Below are 20,675 nucleotides of genomic sequence, written 5' to 3'. Positions count from 1 at the left end.
TGAAAAGTGATTGGTATGGTGTTGAGTGAAAGGTGACGTGATGAGTGAAAGGTAAGGCGATGAGTGAATAGTGAAAAGTACCAATCAATTCACATCAACTTCAACAAACAAATTTCAAACAAAAATTCAAAACAATTTTTGAATCAAACACCCAAACTTTATGTTTTTGTTGTGAACATGAAGAACAAAACAAGAACATTGAAGAACGTCCATGAAAACCCATAAGAGCTCCATGAAATTTTTTCACCTAAAGACACCCCAAGACCTCTCAAACTTAAGGTAAGTAACATATTAATATACTAGGGTACTTAGGGGGTTCCTAATGTCACTTTAAAACTCTTTTAACAAGACAAACAAGAACCCCAAAATCTACTAACACACCCCGACCTGGAAAGGTCGAAGCATGCTGGCCGACACCATGAGGTGACGTAACCATAAGGGTAAGTGATGCAAAAAGTGAATAAAATTAAAACTAATTAGGACTAAACAGTGAAAGAGAGCGCAATTCGTGGGTTGAACCCACTGCAAGTATTCAGAGCGTAATAGACAGTGAGACTACGAAAGAGTAGTCAAGGCGACCAAAGTACACTTATTACATAGTAGTGATAAGTTCATACTTCTAAACAGAAGGATATGTCAGAACTGCCGTGATTCCTCGAGTGCCACAGAGAGTACAGCTATCTAGGTCCTGGAGGGGCGAAAAACAAAGTTGAGTGGGTCAGTAAAACAATGCTTATAAGAAAACCTTTATCTTTGAATATACTAACCCCTCGCCGTAAAACAAGTATAGTTTCCTCAAAACATACTACGTAAGTATGAAAATCCAATATATCAGCCATATAACCAGAAATATGCCAAGTAAATGATGTATCATATGCCACAATAATAATCATGTGATAATCAATATAACTAAGTGCTCATCCATCTAAGCTGACACACAAGTTCGAACAGATGGTTTCTGACACAAACAAGACTGGGTGTAATCCATATGCTCTAGTACTACGATCACATGAAACTGGTGCAAAAGCACATCACATACAAGTCGGATCGCCTAATGCAATCTACCCGACAAGACTGGCACCTAAACTTGGATCCAAGGTGAGCGAACGGTGCGGATGTGAACATACACGTGAAGGACTGGCCCTAGCCCTGGGGCGAGTACTAACACCTGGTGCAGCAAGATGAGCATGCACACAAGCACGTATGCATGCCATGACAGTAATATCACAACCATATAGCAGCATTTATCACAATTTATATCACAATAATGATACTAGGCAATGTAGGCGTAAAAGTGACATAAATATGCATTTATGGAAACTATAAATATATATAGGTATAAAGCAACTGCCCACTCACAAGTACGTCGCTGGGTCGTAACCCCCGAGCCTAGCTTGGCCTCGAAAATCCTCGGAATAAGTTTCCCCTATATGTGAAATAACTAAATAACATTAATTAAAGCACATAACGGAAACCTAAATAAAACGCCCATAGTTTGCTTAAACCTAGGGTATAAATATATGAAATCGATCTACTCGACGACACGAACGCGTACGTACCAACCACGCGCCGGCCGGAGGCCGGACGCGCCCCCACGCGCCGGCCGGAGGCCGGACGCGCCCCCACGCGCCTCCCAAAGTGGCGGTCCACGCGCGCCCACGCGCCCCATGAGTACACTGTACTCGCCTTCTTCGCGAAAATCTGCAGTTTTGCAGATTTTTGGGTCAACTTCCAGAGCCCATAACGAGCTCGATTCTCAACCAAATTCACTTCTACAAAAGCCAAATTAAAGCTAGGAATGTGATCTACCGATCCCAATTTACAGAAAGTTTGAATATAGTCCGTGTTGTTCAGAAATTTTGTCTGAAAGTGGCCAAACGACCACGGCTAAAATTTTCCAGAAAACTAAAATTTTCTTCCCAACTTCCAGAGTTGATTTCTAACTCGTTACTAAACCAAACTCAGTGATTCAAAAGCCATTTTGAAGTTAGGAATGTAGAAAACAAGTTTGTACCTAGAAGAGTCCAGTTGTGGTCGAGGTTGACCAGAAAAATGGTTTAAAAATGACTAAATGGACACGGTTCTTGTACGAAAAACTTCGGGTTCTCCTTCTTCTAGAGTTTCTGGGTAAAACCACACGTTCAAAACACAAACAAAGGATCAATAACAACCCATAGAAGTGAAATGAAGGTTCTAAGGGTTTCTTAAGGCTTACCTTAGCCATGCATGGCTTGAAAACCGTAGTATCGAACTCGCCGAGTCGGACCTTCCGAGTTGGACGTTCAAAACTCGGTTAACACGCGAACCAGGGGTATGGTCGTGATCGTGGGGCTGAGATGAGCATGATGATGTAGTTTGTTTGTTTGATCTATGAGTTTTGGAGCTTGCTCATGGAGTTGCAGAGGGAGAGAGAGCTCACGGGATAGAGAGAAAGAACAGAGAAGTTTTCAAATTTTCTTTGCTTTTTCTGATAGAGGGGGGGACAAAACATACAGAAAAGATGGGATGGAATAGCTGAAAGTGGAGTGATGCAGACAGTGCACGGGATGGGTTTAAAAGGAATCCAAGGGATAGATTTCTATATTTCCTACAGTAAAAGGAAATCGAAATCTATCCGAAGTAGATATTTTTACACTTTAAAATCTACGTCTACTCGTACTAGCGTGTACAATTTAAATACGATAGCGAGAAATAAAATGGAAAGCGATAAGAATAAGTCCACGTCACTTGCCAGTAAGGCATAGTCATCAAAACACATACTCGGGGAGAAATTACATAGGAAAATTAGGGATGGGTCGTCACATCTACCCATGAATTTGGCCAAATTTCCCAAAACAAAAGGCACCAAATTTTAACTCCAAATTTCATACTCATATGAACTACATCTACAACAAAACCCAAAAGGGTTCACCAACTACTAGACCTAGTCTCTTGATACCACTTGAAGGAAAATTTTTAGAAAACTAAGTTCATTAAGCAACATAATGCATGCATTCAACAATTAAGTGGCGGAAGCATGCTTGTATGAACTTCAAAACAAAGCTTGAACCAAGTTCAAAGCCTAATAGTTGTGGTGAACTAAGACTCAACTCAAATCTTAAAGAAATGAGAGATTTCTTGATACCTTTGGAGTTCCTCTTTATAAGATCAAAGGCTAATCACCCATGAGAGAGCCTTCATTCCTCTTCTTAAGTTGAACTCCATGGCTGCCAACTTCATCTTGTAGCCTCCTTGGATTCTTGGATTTAGATGCCTGAATGATTCTCCAAAAGTCCCCAAAGTTGGAGACCTCTAAGTTCTGACTGCTAGGATGGCGAAGGAAGAAGATGAGTATGGATGAAGAAAATACTAGTAATCCTCAACCATAGTGACCGGCCTCTTAGAAAGAAAGAAAGAGCAAAATGTTCTCTCGTCTTTCCTCAAAGAAACCCTTATAAGGGATGGAGCTATAAAGTTGTTTTTATAGTCATTCCAAATGAGTGGAAAACTTGTAATAAGTTCACCATCTCCTTCCCTCTATCTATGGCTGGCCATTCTAGTTAACTTAGGGTAATTTACTCATTTTGTTTTAGTTGTCACACAACTTAAACCTTATGTGCCTTATGGATCAAAACCCTTTTGTGTCCCAAAACTCGAAACTAACTTAAGGCCTAAAAAGAACCTTTCACCCTTGATTAACTAACTTTTAATTAATCATTGTCATATACAATTAAACTATTTAATTGTTCTTACTCATCTTCGTTATTTCCTTCAATCATTACCTTACACAGTGTGCGATCCATTATGTTCCTTTTAGCTAGGCAATGGGCGATTACAACTCTTACTAATCGATTATGAATTGAAACTTACCTTCAATTCTCCATTTAGTGATTATACATCTTCAAGACTTCCACAAGCCATAAGTGACACCTAGCAGTATGTCATGGTTACCAAAGCTAATCAGAAGAGGTTGGATAACCTATTCAGTTTGGGATTAAAAATGCAATACGGTCTTTCTATAATACAATACTCTTGACCAAATTGTTTGGTTTGATAGTTTATTTATGTCTACTATCCAATGTGATTCACTTACTTATATGATTACCTTGAATGTGATTAGGAATGACTTCCTAAATCTCATTCATTCTCTCGCCAAGATTCTTAATCATGTCATAGAGTATTTTCCCTCAAAGGTTTGAAGGTTAGAGATCCCTTGTTGCGCATTCACCTGCCTCTATGGTTAAATGGCTTAATCCTAACTATGTCGTGGACACCCTTTGATGGAGTGCCTTTAACACAGTCAAAGATCAAGGATCTAACCATAAGATAACTATGATGCCAGGTCAAATGACTACTTTGCATTATCCCAACTATGAGTTCTCATTTGACCTGATTATGAGAACTCTTCGTTGGTTGCGTTCAATGGACTCATTCTCTTTTAAGCACCTACATACTTGTCTTGGTGTCAGTCACACCAATAGCATGTGTTGATCTGAACGGACCATCAATGCCCAATTGACAATCCTATGACCAGGAACGTTTAGGATATATGTACGAAAGAGAATGGTCTTATGAATCTAACTTCTTTAGATCACATTTTCCTAATTACATATTCTTTGGACTTATTGTTTAAGCGTATAACATTTATATGAGGCAACTCTAAATAATATTCTTTGCCCTTATATTAAACTAATTTGATTTAACATGTGAAATGTTCGTAATATCATCATATGATTAGGTTTAGGGCACATTTCCAACAAAAATGAATGCACAAAAGCATATGGCACAAAACTGAAACATGAACATGGAACACTATTAAATTCATATATAGGAACAACACCACAATGCAATAGATAAAAAATACACCATAATCTACACCAGCAAGAAAGTTTTGATTCCAGGTATACATGATGAAATAATTAAAAAATGCAAGACCAAATCTTCTCATAAAATCAATAAATAACAAATGCAAGACCAACATGAACATATGATTGCAAACATCAAAAGGACATCATAAATGTTTTGCATCTTTGCAGGAATACATCAGAAGTGATTGAATTTACCTTTTTCTTTTGATTAAGCTGCACCTTAGCAACAAAGCATCCAAAGGGTTTCTAAGCAGCAATCAAACAAGCGCAACCCAGACCCAGATCACAAAACAAAAAATTAAAAAATTAAAAAAAAAAAAAAAAGCAAAGATAACCCAAATCCCACTTAAATCCAAACACCTAGATGACCAAATCCCCTAAATATCACCAACTAATGATCAAAATCTAAAACCCAATACAATATTGTATAAAACCCACAACCCAAAACCTTTAAGAATTGAAAACCCACAAACCTGAAAAGCGCAACAAGTGAGGTTGAGAAGGTTGGCAACCCAAAGAAGGGCATAATAGAAAATCATAATGTATGATCTTCCATTGGAGAGCTTGATGACATTCTTCTTGGCGTGGAACGCCATAGTACACCACAAAAACGATTGCGAGAACCACCAAAAAGACATTGTACCAGATTCCATGGCACTCCATCGAGCTGTCGACGGAAAAGCTTTGATCTTAACTGTCAATTGTAGTTGGGAGGCTCGGGTTTGGCAAGTTAATCGAGTGTTCTTGAAGGTTCATCACTATTGTTGTGGGGACAGATTGGATTCAGGGACAAAACCTTGAAATGGACAACTCATATTCGAATTGGAGAGCTCACATTTTGAGATGAAACGAAAATCAAAATTTCAGAGTGAGATAGAGTTCATTAACTTGCAATTAGGTTTCTTTATAAGCACATAAGGCAAACAGTGGAGTTAGGAAGACTATTAGGGCCATACCTGCAAATAGGACCCATTCCTTCAACCCTACTCTCTCTACAACCAAGACATCCAAAATCCATTTCCTCAACCCTACCCTCAAATTTGCACCAACCAACCCCTTCTTTTTCTCTCCCTCAAATCGTGCCATGAAGCCCTCACATCCTACCCTCTTTCTGCAACCAACCAACCCTTCTCCTTCTCTCCCCCAGTTTGTGTAGCCCCTACCGACACCAGAAAGCCCCTAGTAGAAAATGACCGAACTAACATGCCCCGATCTCGATATCCTCCAAACACCAGGATGGACACGTGATGGCCGACACCCGAGGGTGACAAAGCCATTTTAATATGCATGTAAGTTATGAAGAAAGGACGAGCGTAAATAAAATATTTAAATTTAAAATCTAATTAAATATGCAAATGTGGGAACGTGTTCAGAGCATACAACTAATCAAGAATTCTACGAAATGAATATTATATAACAATAAGATTACAATGAAAGTGGGGTCCTACACCGAGAGGACTCAAAAGTATCGATACGGGAATATATCAACACCAGGATTGTACGCCTCGTTTCTAAGTTCTAAATGGGGCGCAAAACAAAACGTGAATGGACCAAACTACTACTACTACTACTACTACTAATAACAATGTACTAGGGTTAATAATAATAATAAAAACAGTGTACTTAACTAAGGGTATCATAATCGCCCGAAGGCATAACCATCACTCGAGGGTGAAGCTGTACAATACTGAGTTATGTCATTGAAGAAACATGGTAGGTCCCATTACCCAAAGGTGAAGCTATACGACTCTGGGTTACGCCAGAGAAGAAATATACATAACACACTGACTAGCTATGGCTAGTGAAGCTGTCTAACATTGGTTTTGCCAGTAAAGCTAGGAGTATGTTGTAAATATCTCACTGCTCATCCAATTGTGTCCTATGACCATAGAAAAATACATACTCGTGTTGTGTATATCTGTTGTATGATTACCCACTAAGTAAGCACCGAAAACATAAACATAATCTTTCCAAATCATAGCATCGGAGTCATAAATCCATAGGAGTTTTCTAGCTCAAATCATTATCATAAACTATAATAAATCAATCATGTGAAACCATAAATTCATATCCATAAATCCATCATATATCGTAGGGCATAAAAGCAATAGCTTGTCAACCTTTCATAAAACGCAAGTTCGATAAATCATAAATAATGCGTAAAACATAAAATCATGAAATCATGCTTTTCATGAATGCAAGTCTAGTATTTAATAAAAATCATGCAATTTAAGAAGGTGTCCACTCATAGATACTCCGTCATCAAAGAGCCGTGCAAACTAGAGAGGACGGGATCACCACTAACAAAAGCACCTACGCACATAAGGGGAAAAATTAGTAAAACCCTACTAAAATAATTGAATTTGGAAAAATGGAGCCCGAATTTGGAATTAGGGGGTCGAATTATGCTAAGAGAGGTCCCGGGCAAATTTCATGACAAGTCAACGGTCAACCCAAAAAGTCAACAGAGACGTCGAGTCGGTCAACTACGTTAAAACTTCAAATTTTCACTAAACTGATACTAAAAACAGACTTAGGGCGTCAAAATTTGTTTAGGATGATTCTCCAGAAAATTAGTAAAAGTCAACTCAAGATATTCCAAAGAATATTCCAGGGAATATTCATCCAGGTCCAGTCATAGGATCGGATCCGATTTTGGGTTACATGTTGGGTCGACCTGATTTCAGGTCGTGAGTAGATCGGTTTCTGCAAAAAAAAGGTCAGAAAACAAAACAGAATTCGATTAGCTCCATATCGCAGTCCTAACCAACATGCCATATATGGATTTGAAGCTACGGAGGAGAGGAATAGAAATATATCACAGGTGTTCTGTGGCCGGAGTCGACCGAAAAACCACTCGAAGGTCGTCGGAAAACTTGGTTTGTCACTCTCGCAATTTCTAGTCGGAGATGGTGGAACTAGCCGGTGTGGGGGTGTGCTAGGCTCGGTGTCATCGTGCTTCATAGAGAAGGAGAGAGGGACAATGAGGCTCGAGAATGAGAGTCGCAAAAGAGGGAGAGAGAGAATGAGTGCCCACAGATGGTGGTGGTTGGTGGTTGGTGATGCATGCTGAAAAGTATGGTGAGTTAGGGGCCTTGGGCCTCAACTCGACAAAGAAGGAGAAAGAGTTTAGAGAGTGAAGGGAAAAGAAAAAGGAGAATGTGTCGAGAGTTTGGGCGAAGGGGGGAGGTGGGAGGGGGAAGGACACGGGGCAAGAGGGGATGAAAGGTTGAGTGGGATGTGGGTCCCACATGACACACAAAACCAACCCATAAAAGACAAACTTGAAATTATCTCTTGACGTGAAATTACCAACTTACCCTCGACGTTCCAAAAATTCGTATAATTCGGGACGAGTCGTTACAATCAAACTGCCCCCAAATCCTGTCCATTTAATTTGGATTGAAGCATGTAAAAGGGTAATTTCCCTACCCACTTGACAGCCCACTCCAGCCCAAAATGCACCAGCCCAAACACATTTTTTTTTTTTTTGTGAAGAAAGGCCCAAAAGCAAAAAGCCTATGACAAAATGGTGAGTAAGTCAAAATGAAGCCCCAATTCACAGTCAAGATGAATGGTGCAACTTTTTTTTTTTCTTTCCAATTTTAGACTTAAGTAAGTTATGTAATGAATTTAATTAAATCAGAAATGAAATATCCACTTTACCCTCATTTGTATCGTGTAGAGCACTTAGACCAACTCTAACAATGGGCTAAAACCTATAATTCCCCTTCCCCCCCCCCCCAAAAAAAAATCCACTCCAACCCATGACCTAAAATTAACCTAAAACCTAAAACCCAAATGGAGGTCAAATACCAGCCCAAGTTTAGGCCACAAATTGGAGTGGACCCCATCTTCTGTGATTGAAACCTGGGCTGTGGAACCCAATTGCCCTCTGTCACTTGCTCCACGCGTAGCACGCAAGACCTTCAACCTGCATTCAACCGAGGTGGACCCCACACATGTGGGTGTGTCCCCCGATTTGTCAAGTTTTGTCTGTAGCCAACAACTACTTTTCTTCATTGGGTGGTGGTGGTAATTGGACCGTTGGTTAATCCAACGGTCCACATTCAAATATATTTTTAGTTCAAAAAATTATATGGACATTTTATATTTATATAGTTATTGAATCCAATCGCTTATATCGAATATAATCAAATCTAACGGTCCAAATTAAAATCCAACGGCTAAAATAATTTTAAAAAATTATTTAACTCAAAATTCAACCAAAAACTCTATAAATACCTATGTATTTGTTCAAACATCCACACAAAACTCATTTTTCTCCTACAATTCTTCCAATTTTTCTTTCTACCATTTCTTCTCATTTCCAAATTTTTCAAGATGGCAAAAGAGCATGTTAGAGGTCGTAATTGGACCTTTAATGAAGATATTGCTTTATGTTTGGCATGAATTTTTATTAGCGAAGATGGTCGGCACGAATCAAAATAGAAAGGTTTTGTGGGGTAAAATCGTTGATAAGTTCCATGAAAACTCCAACGCCGGTTGAAGGGAAGCTGGTGGTGTTTATGATCAACGGAAGATTATCAACAAAGTGTGCACTTTGTGGAAGGGAAGCTTGGAGAGAGCCATGGTTGACATGCCTAGTCGAATGGGCGCCTCAGAAATTGTGAGTTTCTTTGTTGATATTTTATTTGTCAAGTACATAATAGTATTTTGCAACTAATTGTTTTTATGTATTTGTTGGATGGGGTGACAAAGCAATGACAATTTACAAGACAAGAACTACAAGCTTTTAAGTTGCATCAAGCTTGGAGCATCCTCAAGGATTGTCCGAGATGGGGAACCGATGCGGACCAACAATGGGGAAGATTATTTCATAGTGAAGCCCCACCCCCAAATGATGTCAATGAAGGTGTGAATTTTGCCGACAATGAAGGTGTCGAACAAATGATCCCAACTTCTTCTTTTGCAAGGCCCTCGGGTAGAGATAAGCAAAAGGAAGCAAAGAGAAAAGGGAAGTCCCAAGATCCGATACGTGCACAATTTGCCAGCGAAATGGTAAGAATGAATGAAAACCATATCTCTCGGCTAGAAGAATCGGCCCAAATGCGTTTGGCCATGAAGGAACAAGGGGATAGGGAGCAAGAAATGTTCGAAATTAATTTGTTGATGGAGGACCTCGACCAATACACTTCAGAGAGGAAGAAATACTTACATGGTAAGCAAAAGGACATTTTACGAATGAATGCCACAAGGAGTATATTTCAAGATGACGATTCATCTCAAGACTAACACCCAAGTCCATCACCAAGTCAAGATGGTGGATATCATTATTAAGTTTTCGATTGTATTAAGTTTATATGGTTTATTCATTGTTTTTTTTTTTTTTAAATTTATGTGGTTTATTAATTGTCATTTGTATTAAGTTTATGTGGTTTATTAAATGTTTTGCGCCGATGTTCTGCAATAGGGTAAAGGAATGTATTTCTACTGTATCTTTTAGTATCCTCATCAATGGCTCACTGACGGGTTACATCCAACCGAAGAGAGGTTTGAGACAAGGGGACTCCCTATCTCCTTTCCTTTTCCTAATCTGCACTGAGGGTTTCTCCAGTTTGATCAGGAAAGGGCTGGAGCGTGGAGTCCTCCATGGCTACAAGTTTACACCTAACGAGACTCCTCTTACCCATCTCTTCTTCGCAGACGACTCGGTCCTCTTTGGGAATGCTACGGTTGAGGAGGCCCAAGGTGTGGCAGATATCCTGAATGTGTATGCTAGCGGATCTGGGCAGGAGATTAATATGTCCAAGAGCTCGATTTTCTTTGGAACTTCGACTTCTAAGAGGACCAAGAAGAGAATAGGGGATACGCTGGGGATACCATATAAGGATGGTTTCGGGAAGTACCTTGGTCTGCAGGCTGATTTTGGACTCTCCAAAAAAGCTGTCTTCGCGGAGATTCGGGATAAGATTGAAGCCAGGTTAGCTGGTTGGTCGGAGCAATTCCTATCCCAAGCTGGAAAGGAAGTCCTGGTAAAGGCAGTTGCTATGGCTTTGCCAAACTTTGCCATGAGCTGCTTCAAACTCCCCATTGGGGTCTGTAGGGATGTAGAGAAAGCAATCCGGAGCTACTGGTGGAGAGGCAATGATCAGAGAAGGGGTATGTCATTGGATTTCATGGGATCGACTAATGAAACAAAAATTGGTTGGTGGTTTGGGGTTTAAGGATATCCAGTGTTTTAACCTTGCTTTCCTGGCTAAGATTGGATGGCGTTTGATCCAAAACCCCACTTCCTTTCTTGCAACTATCTTGAGAGATAAATACTTCCCAGGGAAAGGTTTCAAGGATGCTGGAAGAGGGAGGAACACTTCGTGGGGATGGAAAGGCATCTATGAAGGTCGCATGGTACTTCAACACGGTGTAAGGTGGCGGGTAGGAGACGGGGAAAGCATTAATATTTGAAAGGATCCGTGGTTACCGACACCTCAAACCTTCTTGGCTAACCCGATGGATAGCCTAGAAGAAATTAAGGTACGGGATTTAATTGATCCGGTCTCAAAGTCCTGGAAGGAAGAGGTCATCTTGGCTGGTTTCAATCGGGATGAAGCGAGGAGAATTTTAAGTATACCCCTAAGTAAATCTGGCTGTCATGACAGATTAGTTTGGCATTATACGGTGAATGGTGATTACTCTGTTAAAACTGGGTATGGAGTGGCAATGAATTTGATGGAGAACGGCGCCCTGGGCAGGAAAGGTCGGGGTGCGCCTAGTGAGCAACGTAAGAACAACTTGATATGGAAAAAGATTTGGACGTTGTAGGTTCCCAACAAAATTAAATTCTTCATCTGGAAGTGCTGCAACAATGCCCTGGCGGTGCGTCACAATCTTCAACGTCGTCAAATACGAGTCGAAAACATCTGTGGGGTATGTAACACCTTTGATGAATCGGAAAATCATTTATTCTTCCATTGTGATTTCAGCCATCGATTTTGGTTTGGTTCTCCTCTACATATAAACTCTCACGAGTTGGCGGGAGCCGACTTCCTGGAAAGCTGGGATAAAATTTGTACCAGAATCAAGAATTCGGAAAAGAAAGAGGAGATTCTCCAGGAGGTTGCTTTTGGTCTGTGGCGACTCTGGAAAAATAGAAATGAAGTGGTTTTCAATGGTGTACACAGACAACACCTGGAAGTCATGACGCTATGGAGAAAGAACATTTCTGAGTACCGTGAGGCCCTGTCCCCGAGTCTCGAGGGAGAATGTCAACTGATCTCCAAACCCCACAAGATGGTGAATCGTTCGTAGTCTCAATGGAAGAAACCTAAATTTGGCACCATTAAGGTGAATACCAATGTGGCCTGGTGCAGGTCTTCTTTGCGAGCTGGAGTGGGATGGGTGGGCCGCGACTTTGCGGGTCTGCTTCAAACTGCTGGAGGATCGGGAACTGGTATATGTCATAGCGCGGCGGCTGCTGAGGCATGTGCTATCCGGAGTGCTCTGATGGCCTGTATCGAAAATGGCTTTGATAAAGTGGTAATTGAATCTGATGCTTTAGTTATTATTCAGATGCTAAAAAAGGATTCTACACAATACTACAGCATTGAATGCATCCTTGGTGACATCGAGATTCTAGTACAGAGGTTAACGTCAGTGACGTTTTCGTTTGTACCTAGGGAGAGCAACCGTGCGGCTCACTCGGTGGCGAAGTTTGCCTTGCAGCAAGGTGGTGATTTTGTTTGGGATTGTATTGGGCCGGAATTTTTGTTTAATGTTTTAGCCCACAATGTAAACATTCCTATTCGTCTTTAATTTATCCTATCTTCGGTTTAAAAAAAAATGTGGTTTATTAAATGTCGTTTGTATTAAGTTTATGTGGTTTATCATAATTTTCATGTATTGATTTAGTGATTTGTCAAAATTTATCAGAATTTAAATATTTTTAGGTTAAAATGTTCATATAATTAATTTAGGATAGTCTACATAATTTTTTTAAAGTTAATTTAAAAAAAAATTAGCCGTAATTCATTCTTTGATAATCTCGGGTTAAAATTTTAAGTCAGAAGAGTTGGAATAGAAAGTATTTTCTGAACTAAAACCTAAATATTTTAGACTAAATATTTTTAGGTTTTAGATAATGGAGATGGTCTTATTTCCTGCTGACAGGATTGTCCTTTTTTCGTCATCCAAAAGGTGCTTTTAAACCCCTGATTAGGGTTTTAGAAGCAAAGCGAGGAGTAAGTGAGAACCGCGGACGCACGGGGTGGCCCCTCTCTCTCACACTCCCTCTCTCTCTCTCTCTCTCTCAACCGTCTCAGTCCCTAGGGTTTGGTCGCAGCCGGAATAAAAAATCGAAGGTACTCCTTATCTCCTCGACTTAGAGCTTGATAATTATATTTTCTTGTACAACAAATTCTGAAGCTTTTCAAGTTATTACCTCTGTGTTTCGTAAGTCGATAGTTTTTCATTTGTGGAAAAATCAAAGGGTTTGATTGATGCGAACAGTAATCTGTTTAGATAAACAAGTTGGTAACCTAATCACTGTTGTGGGTTTATTGTTATGATCGAGGGATTCTCTGGTTTCATGTATGTGTGTGTCTAGAAGTTTCTTGGTAGGAGATATGGTCGTTCATATGCTACCAAAACATGCCGCTGCAATGATAACTTCTGTATGTTTTGTATATCCTGTGTATAGGAAAGGTATTATCACTGAGCATATAATCTACATCTGTTGTGAGTGATGATTAATGAATGACCAAAACAGAAGACAAAATAATAATGAGGTATTGTCTAGAAAATTTCCCAGAAGCGAACTTCAATTTGGTGTTGGTGGTACCTGCTGTTTGTGTTTCGTTGGGGTTTTTTTTTAAAGAAAATGAGCGATATTTTGTTCTGTCTAATGTGCAGGAAATGGTTTCATCTGATGATGACCGATTGGCCACTGAGGCTGTGGAGAAAGTGACAGATTCAGAGCAGAAGAAGAAAAAGAAGAAGAAGAAGCATAAGGACAAAGACAGCGATTTTGACAAAAACTTCATGATCAAGCCCCAGAGCTCAACTCCCTCCTTGGACACCTCTCAGTGGCCTATCCTTCTCAAAAACTATGACCGACTCAATGTTCGAACTGGACACTACACCCCTCTACCCTCAGGGTTCTCCCCCCTTAAGAGGCCTCTTGCTGAGTACATCCGATATGGTGTTCTCAATCTTGACAAGCCTGCAAACCCCTCTTCTCACGAGGTTGTTGCTTGGATTAAGCGCATCCTTCGCGTTGAGAAAACTGGCCACAGCGGTACTCTGGATCCTAAGGTTACAGGTAATCTCATTGTCTGCATTGACCGAGCCACACGACTTGTCAAGTCCCAGCAGGGTGCAGGGAAAGAGTATGTTTGTGTTGCCCGCTTGCATTCAGCTGTGCCTGATGTTGCCAAAGTGGCTCAGGCCCTTGAATCTCTTACTGGGGCTGTCTTTCAGAGGCCACCTTTGATATCAGCAGTCAAGAGGCAGCTTAGGATTAGGACCATCTATGAAAGCAAACTTCTTGAGTTTGATGCAGATAAACATTTGGTCGTTTTCTGGATTTCTTGCGAAGCAGGAACCTATGTGCGGACGCTCTGTGTGCATTTGGGTCTGCTGCTTGGTGTGGGAGGTCATATGCAGGAGCTTAGGAGGGTCAGGTCGGGGATTATGGGCGAGAAAGACAACATGGTCACAATGCATGACGTCATGGATGCTCAGTGGGCTTATGACACTAATAGGGATGAGAGTTATTTGAGGAGGGTCATCATGCCTCTTGAGGTTCTCTTGACCAGTTATAAGAGATTGGTTGTCAAGGACTCAGCAGTGAATGCCATTTGCTACGGTGCCAAGTTAATGATTCCAGGGCTGCTCAGGTTTGAGAATGATATCGAGGTTGGAGAGGAAGTTGTGCTGATGACTACCAAAGGAGAAGCCATTGCATTGGGAATTGCTGAGATGACCACTGCTGTGATGGCAACTTGTGATCATGGTGTGGTGGCAAAGATTAAGAGGGTGGTAATGGATCGGGATACTTACCCAAGGAAGTGGGGATTGGGACCAAGGGCGTCCATGAAGAAGAAATTGATTGCCGAAGGGAAATTGGATAAGCATGGGAAGCCCACTGAGAATACTCCGCAAGAATGGATGAGAAATGTGGTTTTGTCTGCAGGTGGGGATTCTATTGTTGCAAGCACTGCTGCTGCGCTTGACACTGAACCTGCTGTGGCAGAGAAGGAGACCGCTCTCGTAGACAAGGAGAAGAAGGAGAAGAAGAAGAAAAAGGACAAACATAAGGATGAAGAGGAAATTAAGGAGGGGCGTAAACGCAAACTAGAGGAACCCACAGAGAGCACTGTTCCGGTTCCTGCAAAGAAAAGCAAAGGTGAAGAAGTAGAGCCTGAAGTTGAGAAGTCCGAAAAGAAAAAGAAGAAAAAGGACAAAGAGAATGGCACTGTGGATAATGTTGAAGCTGGTTCACCTGAAACAGAAAAGTCAGAGAAGAAGAAGAAGAAGAAGAAAAACAAAGACGCTGAGGACAATGGTGCTGTGGCTTCTGCCGGCGCTGGTGATGGCGAGGCTGATAAGAGTGAGAAAAAGAAGAAACAGAAGAGTAAAGCAGATGCAGAAGATTAGAGGGACTTTGGATTAGAATCCTAGAGTGGCAGAACTTTGGAATGTATGCCCTTCTTTTATTCCATCTACAGAAAGTTTTCGTAACTGACTTCGGAATTTTCATCTCATATGTGTAATTTTTAATCGTTTTCCGCAGGACTAGTTTTTGTAGTTTAGTTTATGTATTGCAGGCTGTTTTTTCTTGGTTTTAAGCATTTTCAATTCACCATTTTACATGTTTCCTTTGCTTGTTTCTACTTTCTCCCTGAAAGAGGAAAATATGAATGAAAATACAGTTGCTATATGGTTTCTGGGGTCTTACAATTTAGTGATGCTACTGGTTACAAAAGTCTTATCTCCATCGGCACCCGGATGCAGTGTTAAATGAGCAAGAGGGCCGTAGAAACTTCTTTTCGAACGACTCCACTCAAAGTTGTTTGGGAGCATATGCTCCTATCAACTTTACACGGGACACACAAAAGAAGTACTTTGATCCTATTAGACGGGGGAGGGTGAAGAAGCTAGGACAGAAGGGTAGAGTTCAAGAGAGCAAAATGCGTTTAGGAACGTGGAACATAGGAACCTTAACGGGAAAATCTATGGAAGTAGTGGAAGTTATGGTGAGGAGAAGGATAAATATTATGTGCCTACAAGAAACTAAGTGGGTTGGTAGTAAGGCAAAGGATCTAGAAAACTCAGGGTTTAAACTTTGGTATTCGGGCACAAATAGAACAAGAAACGGTGTTGGCATCATCGTGGACAAGACCTTGACACAAGATGTTGTAGATGTCAAGAGGGTAGGAGATAGAATCATGGCAATCAAGATTGTAATAGGACAAGAACTTATCAATGTGATTAGTGCGTACGCACCTCAAGTAGGGTTGGATACGAGTTCGAAGGAGAAATTTTGGGAAGACCTTGGAGACTTGGTGCAAGGAATTGCTCAGACGGAGAAGTTATTTATAGGAGGAGATCTAAATGGACACGTGGGCAGGGAGGCAGGCAACTATGGAGGTTTTCATGGTGGCCATGGTTTTGGGGAGAGAAACGAGGATGGGGAAGCTATCTTGGATTTTGCAATGGCATATGATCTCTTCTTAGCCAACACCTTCTTTAAGAAGAGAGAAGAACATGTGATTACCTATAAGAGTGGGTCGTCAAAAACACAAATAGATTTTCTTCTAATGAGGAAAGGGGATCGTATAACTTGTAAGGATTGCAAAGTTATACCAGGAGAGAGCGTGGCTAATCAACATCGCTTGTTGGTGATGGATGTACATATCAAAAGAGGGAGACAAAAGAACAAGACTTGGAAGTGCCCAAGGACTAGATGGTGGAATCTAAAAGAAGAAAAACAAGCCATTTTCAAAGAGAAGGTAATCACCCAATGTGTGTGGGATAGAGAGGGGGAAGCTAGCCAAATGTGGGATTCCATGGCTAGTTGTATCCGAAAAGTAGCAAAAGAGGTATTAGGAGAGTCCAAGGGCTTTGCCCCACACCAAAAGGAATCTTGGTGGTGGAATGAGGAGGTACAAACAAAGGTGAAGGCTAAGAAGGAATGTTGTAAAGCCTTATACAAGGAGAGGACCGATGAAAATGGTGAAAGGTATAGAAAAGCGAAGCAAGAGGCGAAAAAAGCGGTCAGAGAAGCTAAGTTAGCGGCTTACGACGATATGTATAAACGACTAGATACCAAAGAAGGAGAGTTGGATATCTATAAACTAGCTAGAGCAAGGGAAAAGAAGACAAGGGACCTAAACCAAGTGAGGTGCATCAAGGATGAGGATGGAAAGGTTCTTGCTACAGAGAATGCGGTTAAAGACAGATGGAGAGGTTATTTTCATAATCTTTTCAATGAAGGACATGAAAGGAGTGCTTCTTTAGGGGAGTTGAGTAACTCAGAAGAGTGTAGAAACTACTCTTTTTATCGTCGAATCCGGAAGGAAGAAGTGGTTGTAGCTTTGAAGAAGATGAAGCATAGAAAAGCAATAGGCCCAGACGATATACCAATCGAAGTGTGGAAAGTTTTGGGAGAGACATGTATAACATGGCTCACTGACCTTTTCAATAGGATTTTGAAAACGAAGAAGATGCCAAATGAGTGGCGAACGAGCACTTTGGTGCCTATCTACAAGAATAAGGGCGACGTACAAAATTGCATGAACTATAGGGGTATTAAGTTAATGAGTCATACAATGAAGCTCTGGGAGAGAGTCATTGAGCATAGATTGAGGCAAGAGACACGGGTTTCGGACAACCAATTCGGGTTCATGCCAGGGCGCTCAACCATGGAGGCAATCTATCTCTTACGAAGATTGATGGAAAGATATAGAGATGGGAAAAAGGATTTACACATGGTCTTTATAGATTTGGAAAAAGCGTATGATAGGGTCCCAAGAGACATTCTTTGGAGGATCTTAGAGAAGAAAGGAGTACGAGTAGCATATATCCAAGCTATAAAGGATATGTATGAAGGAGCAAAGACTGCCGTAAGAACTCATGAAGGACAAACCGAAAGCTTTCCCATAACTGTAGGATTACATCAAGGCTCATCCTTAAGTCCTTACCTTTTTGCGTTGGTAATGGATGAGTTAACAGGACATATTCAAGATGATATTCCTTGGTGTATGCTTTTCGCAGACGATATAGTGTTGATAGATGAAACTCAGGAAGGGGTAAATGCAAAGCTTAACCTTTGAAGAGAAGTGTTGGAATCTAAAGGTCTTCGCCTAAGCCGATCAAAGACAGAATATATGAAGTGCAAGTTCAGTGCAGATGGAGGCCAAAACGAGTTAGGGGTGAGGATCGGAGATCAAGAAATACCAAAGAGCGACCGTTTTCGTTACCTAGGATCTATCTTGCAAAAGAACGGAGAATTAGATGGAGATCTCAACCATAGAATACAAGCTGGATGGATGAAGTGGAAGAGTGCATCTGGCGTGTTGTGTGACCGCCGTATGCCACTGAAGCTCAAGGGAAAATTTTATAGGACGGCAATAAGGCCGGCGATGCTGTATGACACAGAATGTTGGGCGGTGAAGCATCAACACGTACACAAAATGGGTGTAGCGGAGATGAGGATGCTTCGTTGGATGTGTGGGCACACGAGAAAGGATAAGATTAGGAATGAGGATATCCGGGGTAAAGTAGGAGTAGCCGAAATTGAAGGAAAGATGAGAGAAAATCGGTTACGGTGGTTTGGACATGTGCAAAGAAGGCCTACTGACGCTCCGATTAGAAGATGCGACTATGGGACAGAGGTTCAGGGCCGAAGGGGTAGAGGAAGACCTAGGAAAACTTTGGAAGAGACTCTAAGAAAAGACTTAGAGTACTTGGATCTAACGAAGGACATGACACAGGACCGAGCACAATGGCGTTCTAAGATTCATATAGCCGATCCCACTCAGTGACTTGGATTTTCCAAGTCTCCAACCGAGAAGTTCTCCTCACTCGAAAAATTAAGGGAACACTACCCCAACCTACATGCTCCACTCAGAAAGCTTCAACATACAAGCTTCAACAAAAGAAAATTCAAAGAACTTAGCGAATAAGGCTTTGGTGTATTTAACACAATACGTTGAAATGAAGGAAAACTTATTTATTGATATCCCCGATAAGCTACAAATATGTACATATACATGAGTCAAAATAAACAAACAAGATGGAGCCTTCACAAAGGTTGCTTAGGAGAAGTCTCAGCAGTCGGTAGAGCCCCAGAAAGAGAAAGCATCGGAGGGGGATCATTCGGAGCCTCAGTACTGGACAGAACCCTAGAAGGAGGAGGCATCAGAGGTTGATCATTTGGAGCTTCATTACGCGGTACAGCCCCAGAAGACGAAGGCAATAAATGCCTTTGGAACAAACCCACAAATCTCTGATGATCAAGTAAAACCTGACCATCAGTTTCCTTCATCTGGTCAAGCTTCCTCTTCATGTTTGTAGCATAGTCATGTGCGAGCCGGTGCAACTGTTTATTCTCATGCTTGAGCCCTCTAATCTCCTGTTTGAGACTCATCACTTCGGTCGCCAATGATTCAACTTGGCGGGTTCGAGCAAATAGGCGTTGGGCCATATTAGACACAGAACCTGCACACTGAACACTGAGAGCCAGTGAATCCTTAACAGCTAACTCATCAGACCGTTTGGAAAGTAGTCTGTTATCTTTGGGAGTGAGAAGGTTCCTGGCCACCACCGCAGCGGTCATATCATTCTTCATCACGGAATCCCCAACGGTAAGAGGACCAGTAGGGGAGACGAAGGATGGGCGCCATATGTTGTCTGGAGAAGGCGGGGCTGCCTCTTCAACAAGGTTCAAGTCAAAACGACGGTCGGAGGGGCCAGACATTTTCAAAGGTATTGAAGAGAGAAGAGGTCGGACAAATCAAGATCTTAGAAGTGCAAGAATGGAGCTTCTACTGGTGGAGATGCAAGTGTGCTTTGGAACTTAATGCCAGCCCCTATAAAAAGTTGCACTCGACGGAGCTTCAGACATCGAAGAGGCGCCTGCTCAGAAATCGAAGAGGCGTTTGCTTTCTCAAAAGCTGGGCTGCTTAGAGACCACGAGGGTTGATCTCATAAATCGAAGAGGTGTTTGCTTTCTCAAAAGTTGGGCTGCTCAAAGACCACGAAAGCCGATCTCAGAAATCGAAGAGGCGCTCGCTTCCTCAAAAGCTGGGCTCCTCAGAGACCACGAGGGCCGATCTCAGAAATCGAAGAGGCACCTACTTTTCCAGCCTTGTCAGCACCTGTCACACGCACACTCAGCTTTGCGGAAATTATGGGTATTCTGTCGAAGACTTCTGGGGAAGTAGAAAACACATGAATCTTACTGTCCAATCACCCACTTCCCACACGCAGCAATAGCTCATGGGTACCACAGATAACTTTGCCAAAGTTCTCTGCCAAAGTTGAGCACGTGAAGCTTGCAGCTCCCACTACATCGCTCTGACCAAGAAGGGTAAAAGAATAGCAAAGAAACAGCACTAACAAAGTTTAGACCCATAAATTTTGAAGGTCTAGCTACCATATTATTATCCACAAGGGTAAAGGAACAGTACCACTGTTGGATAATTGGAAAGTCCCTGTGTGTCAACCTCTGTGCCTCGTGGCAAGGTAGACTAGCAAACATGCCCAACCTTTACTCACATTCGAGAAAACACTCCCAATAAGATTGCTTGCTCCAAAATCGAAGAGGCACCGTCCTCCGAATCTCGAGAGCCAGACTCCCAACATGAC

General features: G+C 41.5%; 1 protein-coding gene and 1 long non-coding RNA gene across 3 annotated transcripts; one reads left to right on the top strand and one right to left on the bottom strand.

Moving 5' to 3' along the window:
* Positions 1-450: 450 nt before the first annotated feature.
* LOC139192637 (uncharacterized) lies at positions 451-2,510 on the bottom strand. Its single transcript, XR_011576862.1, has 3 exons — positions 2,216-2,510; positions 1,360-1,426; positions 451-688 (listed from the first exon to the last, which is right to left on the bottom strand). It is a non-coding gene; the product is annotated as an uncharacterized lncRNA (long non-coding RNA).
* A 10,456-nt stretch (positions 2,511-12,966) lies between these two features.
* Positions 12,967-15,744, top strand: LOC103411604 (H/ACA ribonucleoprotein complex subunit 4-like). Of its 2 annotated transcripts, none has more exons than XM_070815162.1 (2): positions 12,967-13,165; positions 13,716-15,744. In XM_070815162.1, the coding sequence occupies exon 2, from the start codon at positions 13,719-13,721 to the stop codon at positions 15,459-15,461; it is 1,743 nt and encodes a 580-aa protein (XP_070671263.1). In that variant the 5' UTR covers positions 12,967-13,165; positions 13,716-13,718; the 3' UTR covers positions 15,462-15,744. The 2 variants fall into 2 exon arrangements, with proteins under 2 accessions (XP_070671263.1, XP_070671262.1); XM_070815161.1 differs by having other exon boundaries at positions 13,052-13,591.
* The last annotated feature ends 4,931 nt before the right edge of the window (positions 15,745-20,675 follow it).

Source organism: Malus domestica, chromosome 16 (genome assembly GCF_042453785.1).
Source record: "Malus domestica chromosome 16, GDT2T_hap1".
In the NCBI taxonomy this organism is placed as follows: domain Eukaryota; kingdom Viridiplantae; phylum Streptophyta; class Magnoliopsida; order Rosales; family Rosaceae; genus Malus; species Malus domestica.
The sequence above is the reverse complement of the archived record's forward strand: the minus strand, read 5'-3'. Positions and strand labels throughout refer to the sequence as shown.

What these genes read in the sequence shown, in the direction of transcription:
- LOC103411604 (XM_070815161.1), top strand. Translation starts at nt 13,556, where the DNA reads ATGAATGACCAAAACAGAAGACAAAATAATAATGAG. An exon ending in GAAGACAAAATAATAATGAG is followed by an intron (nt 13,592 to 13,715) that starts GTATTGTCTAGA and finishes TCTAATGTGCAG; the next exon opens with GAAATGGTTTCATCTGATGA.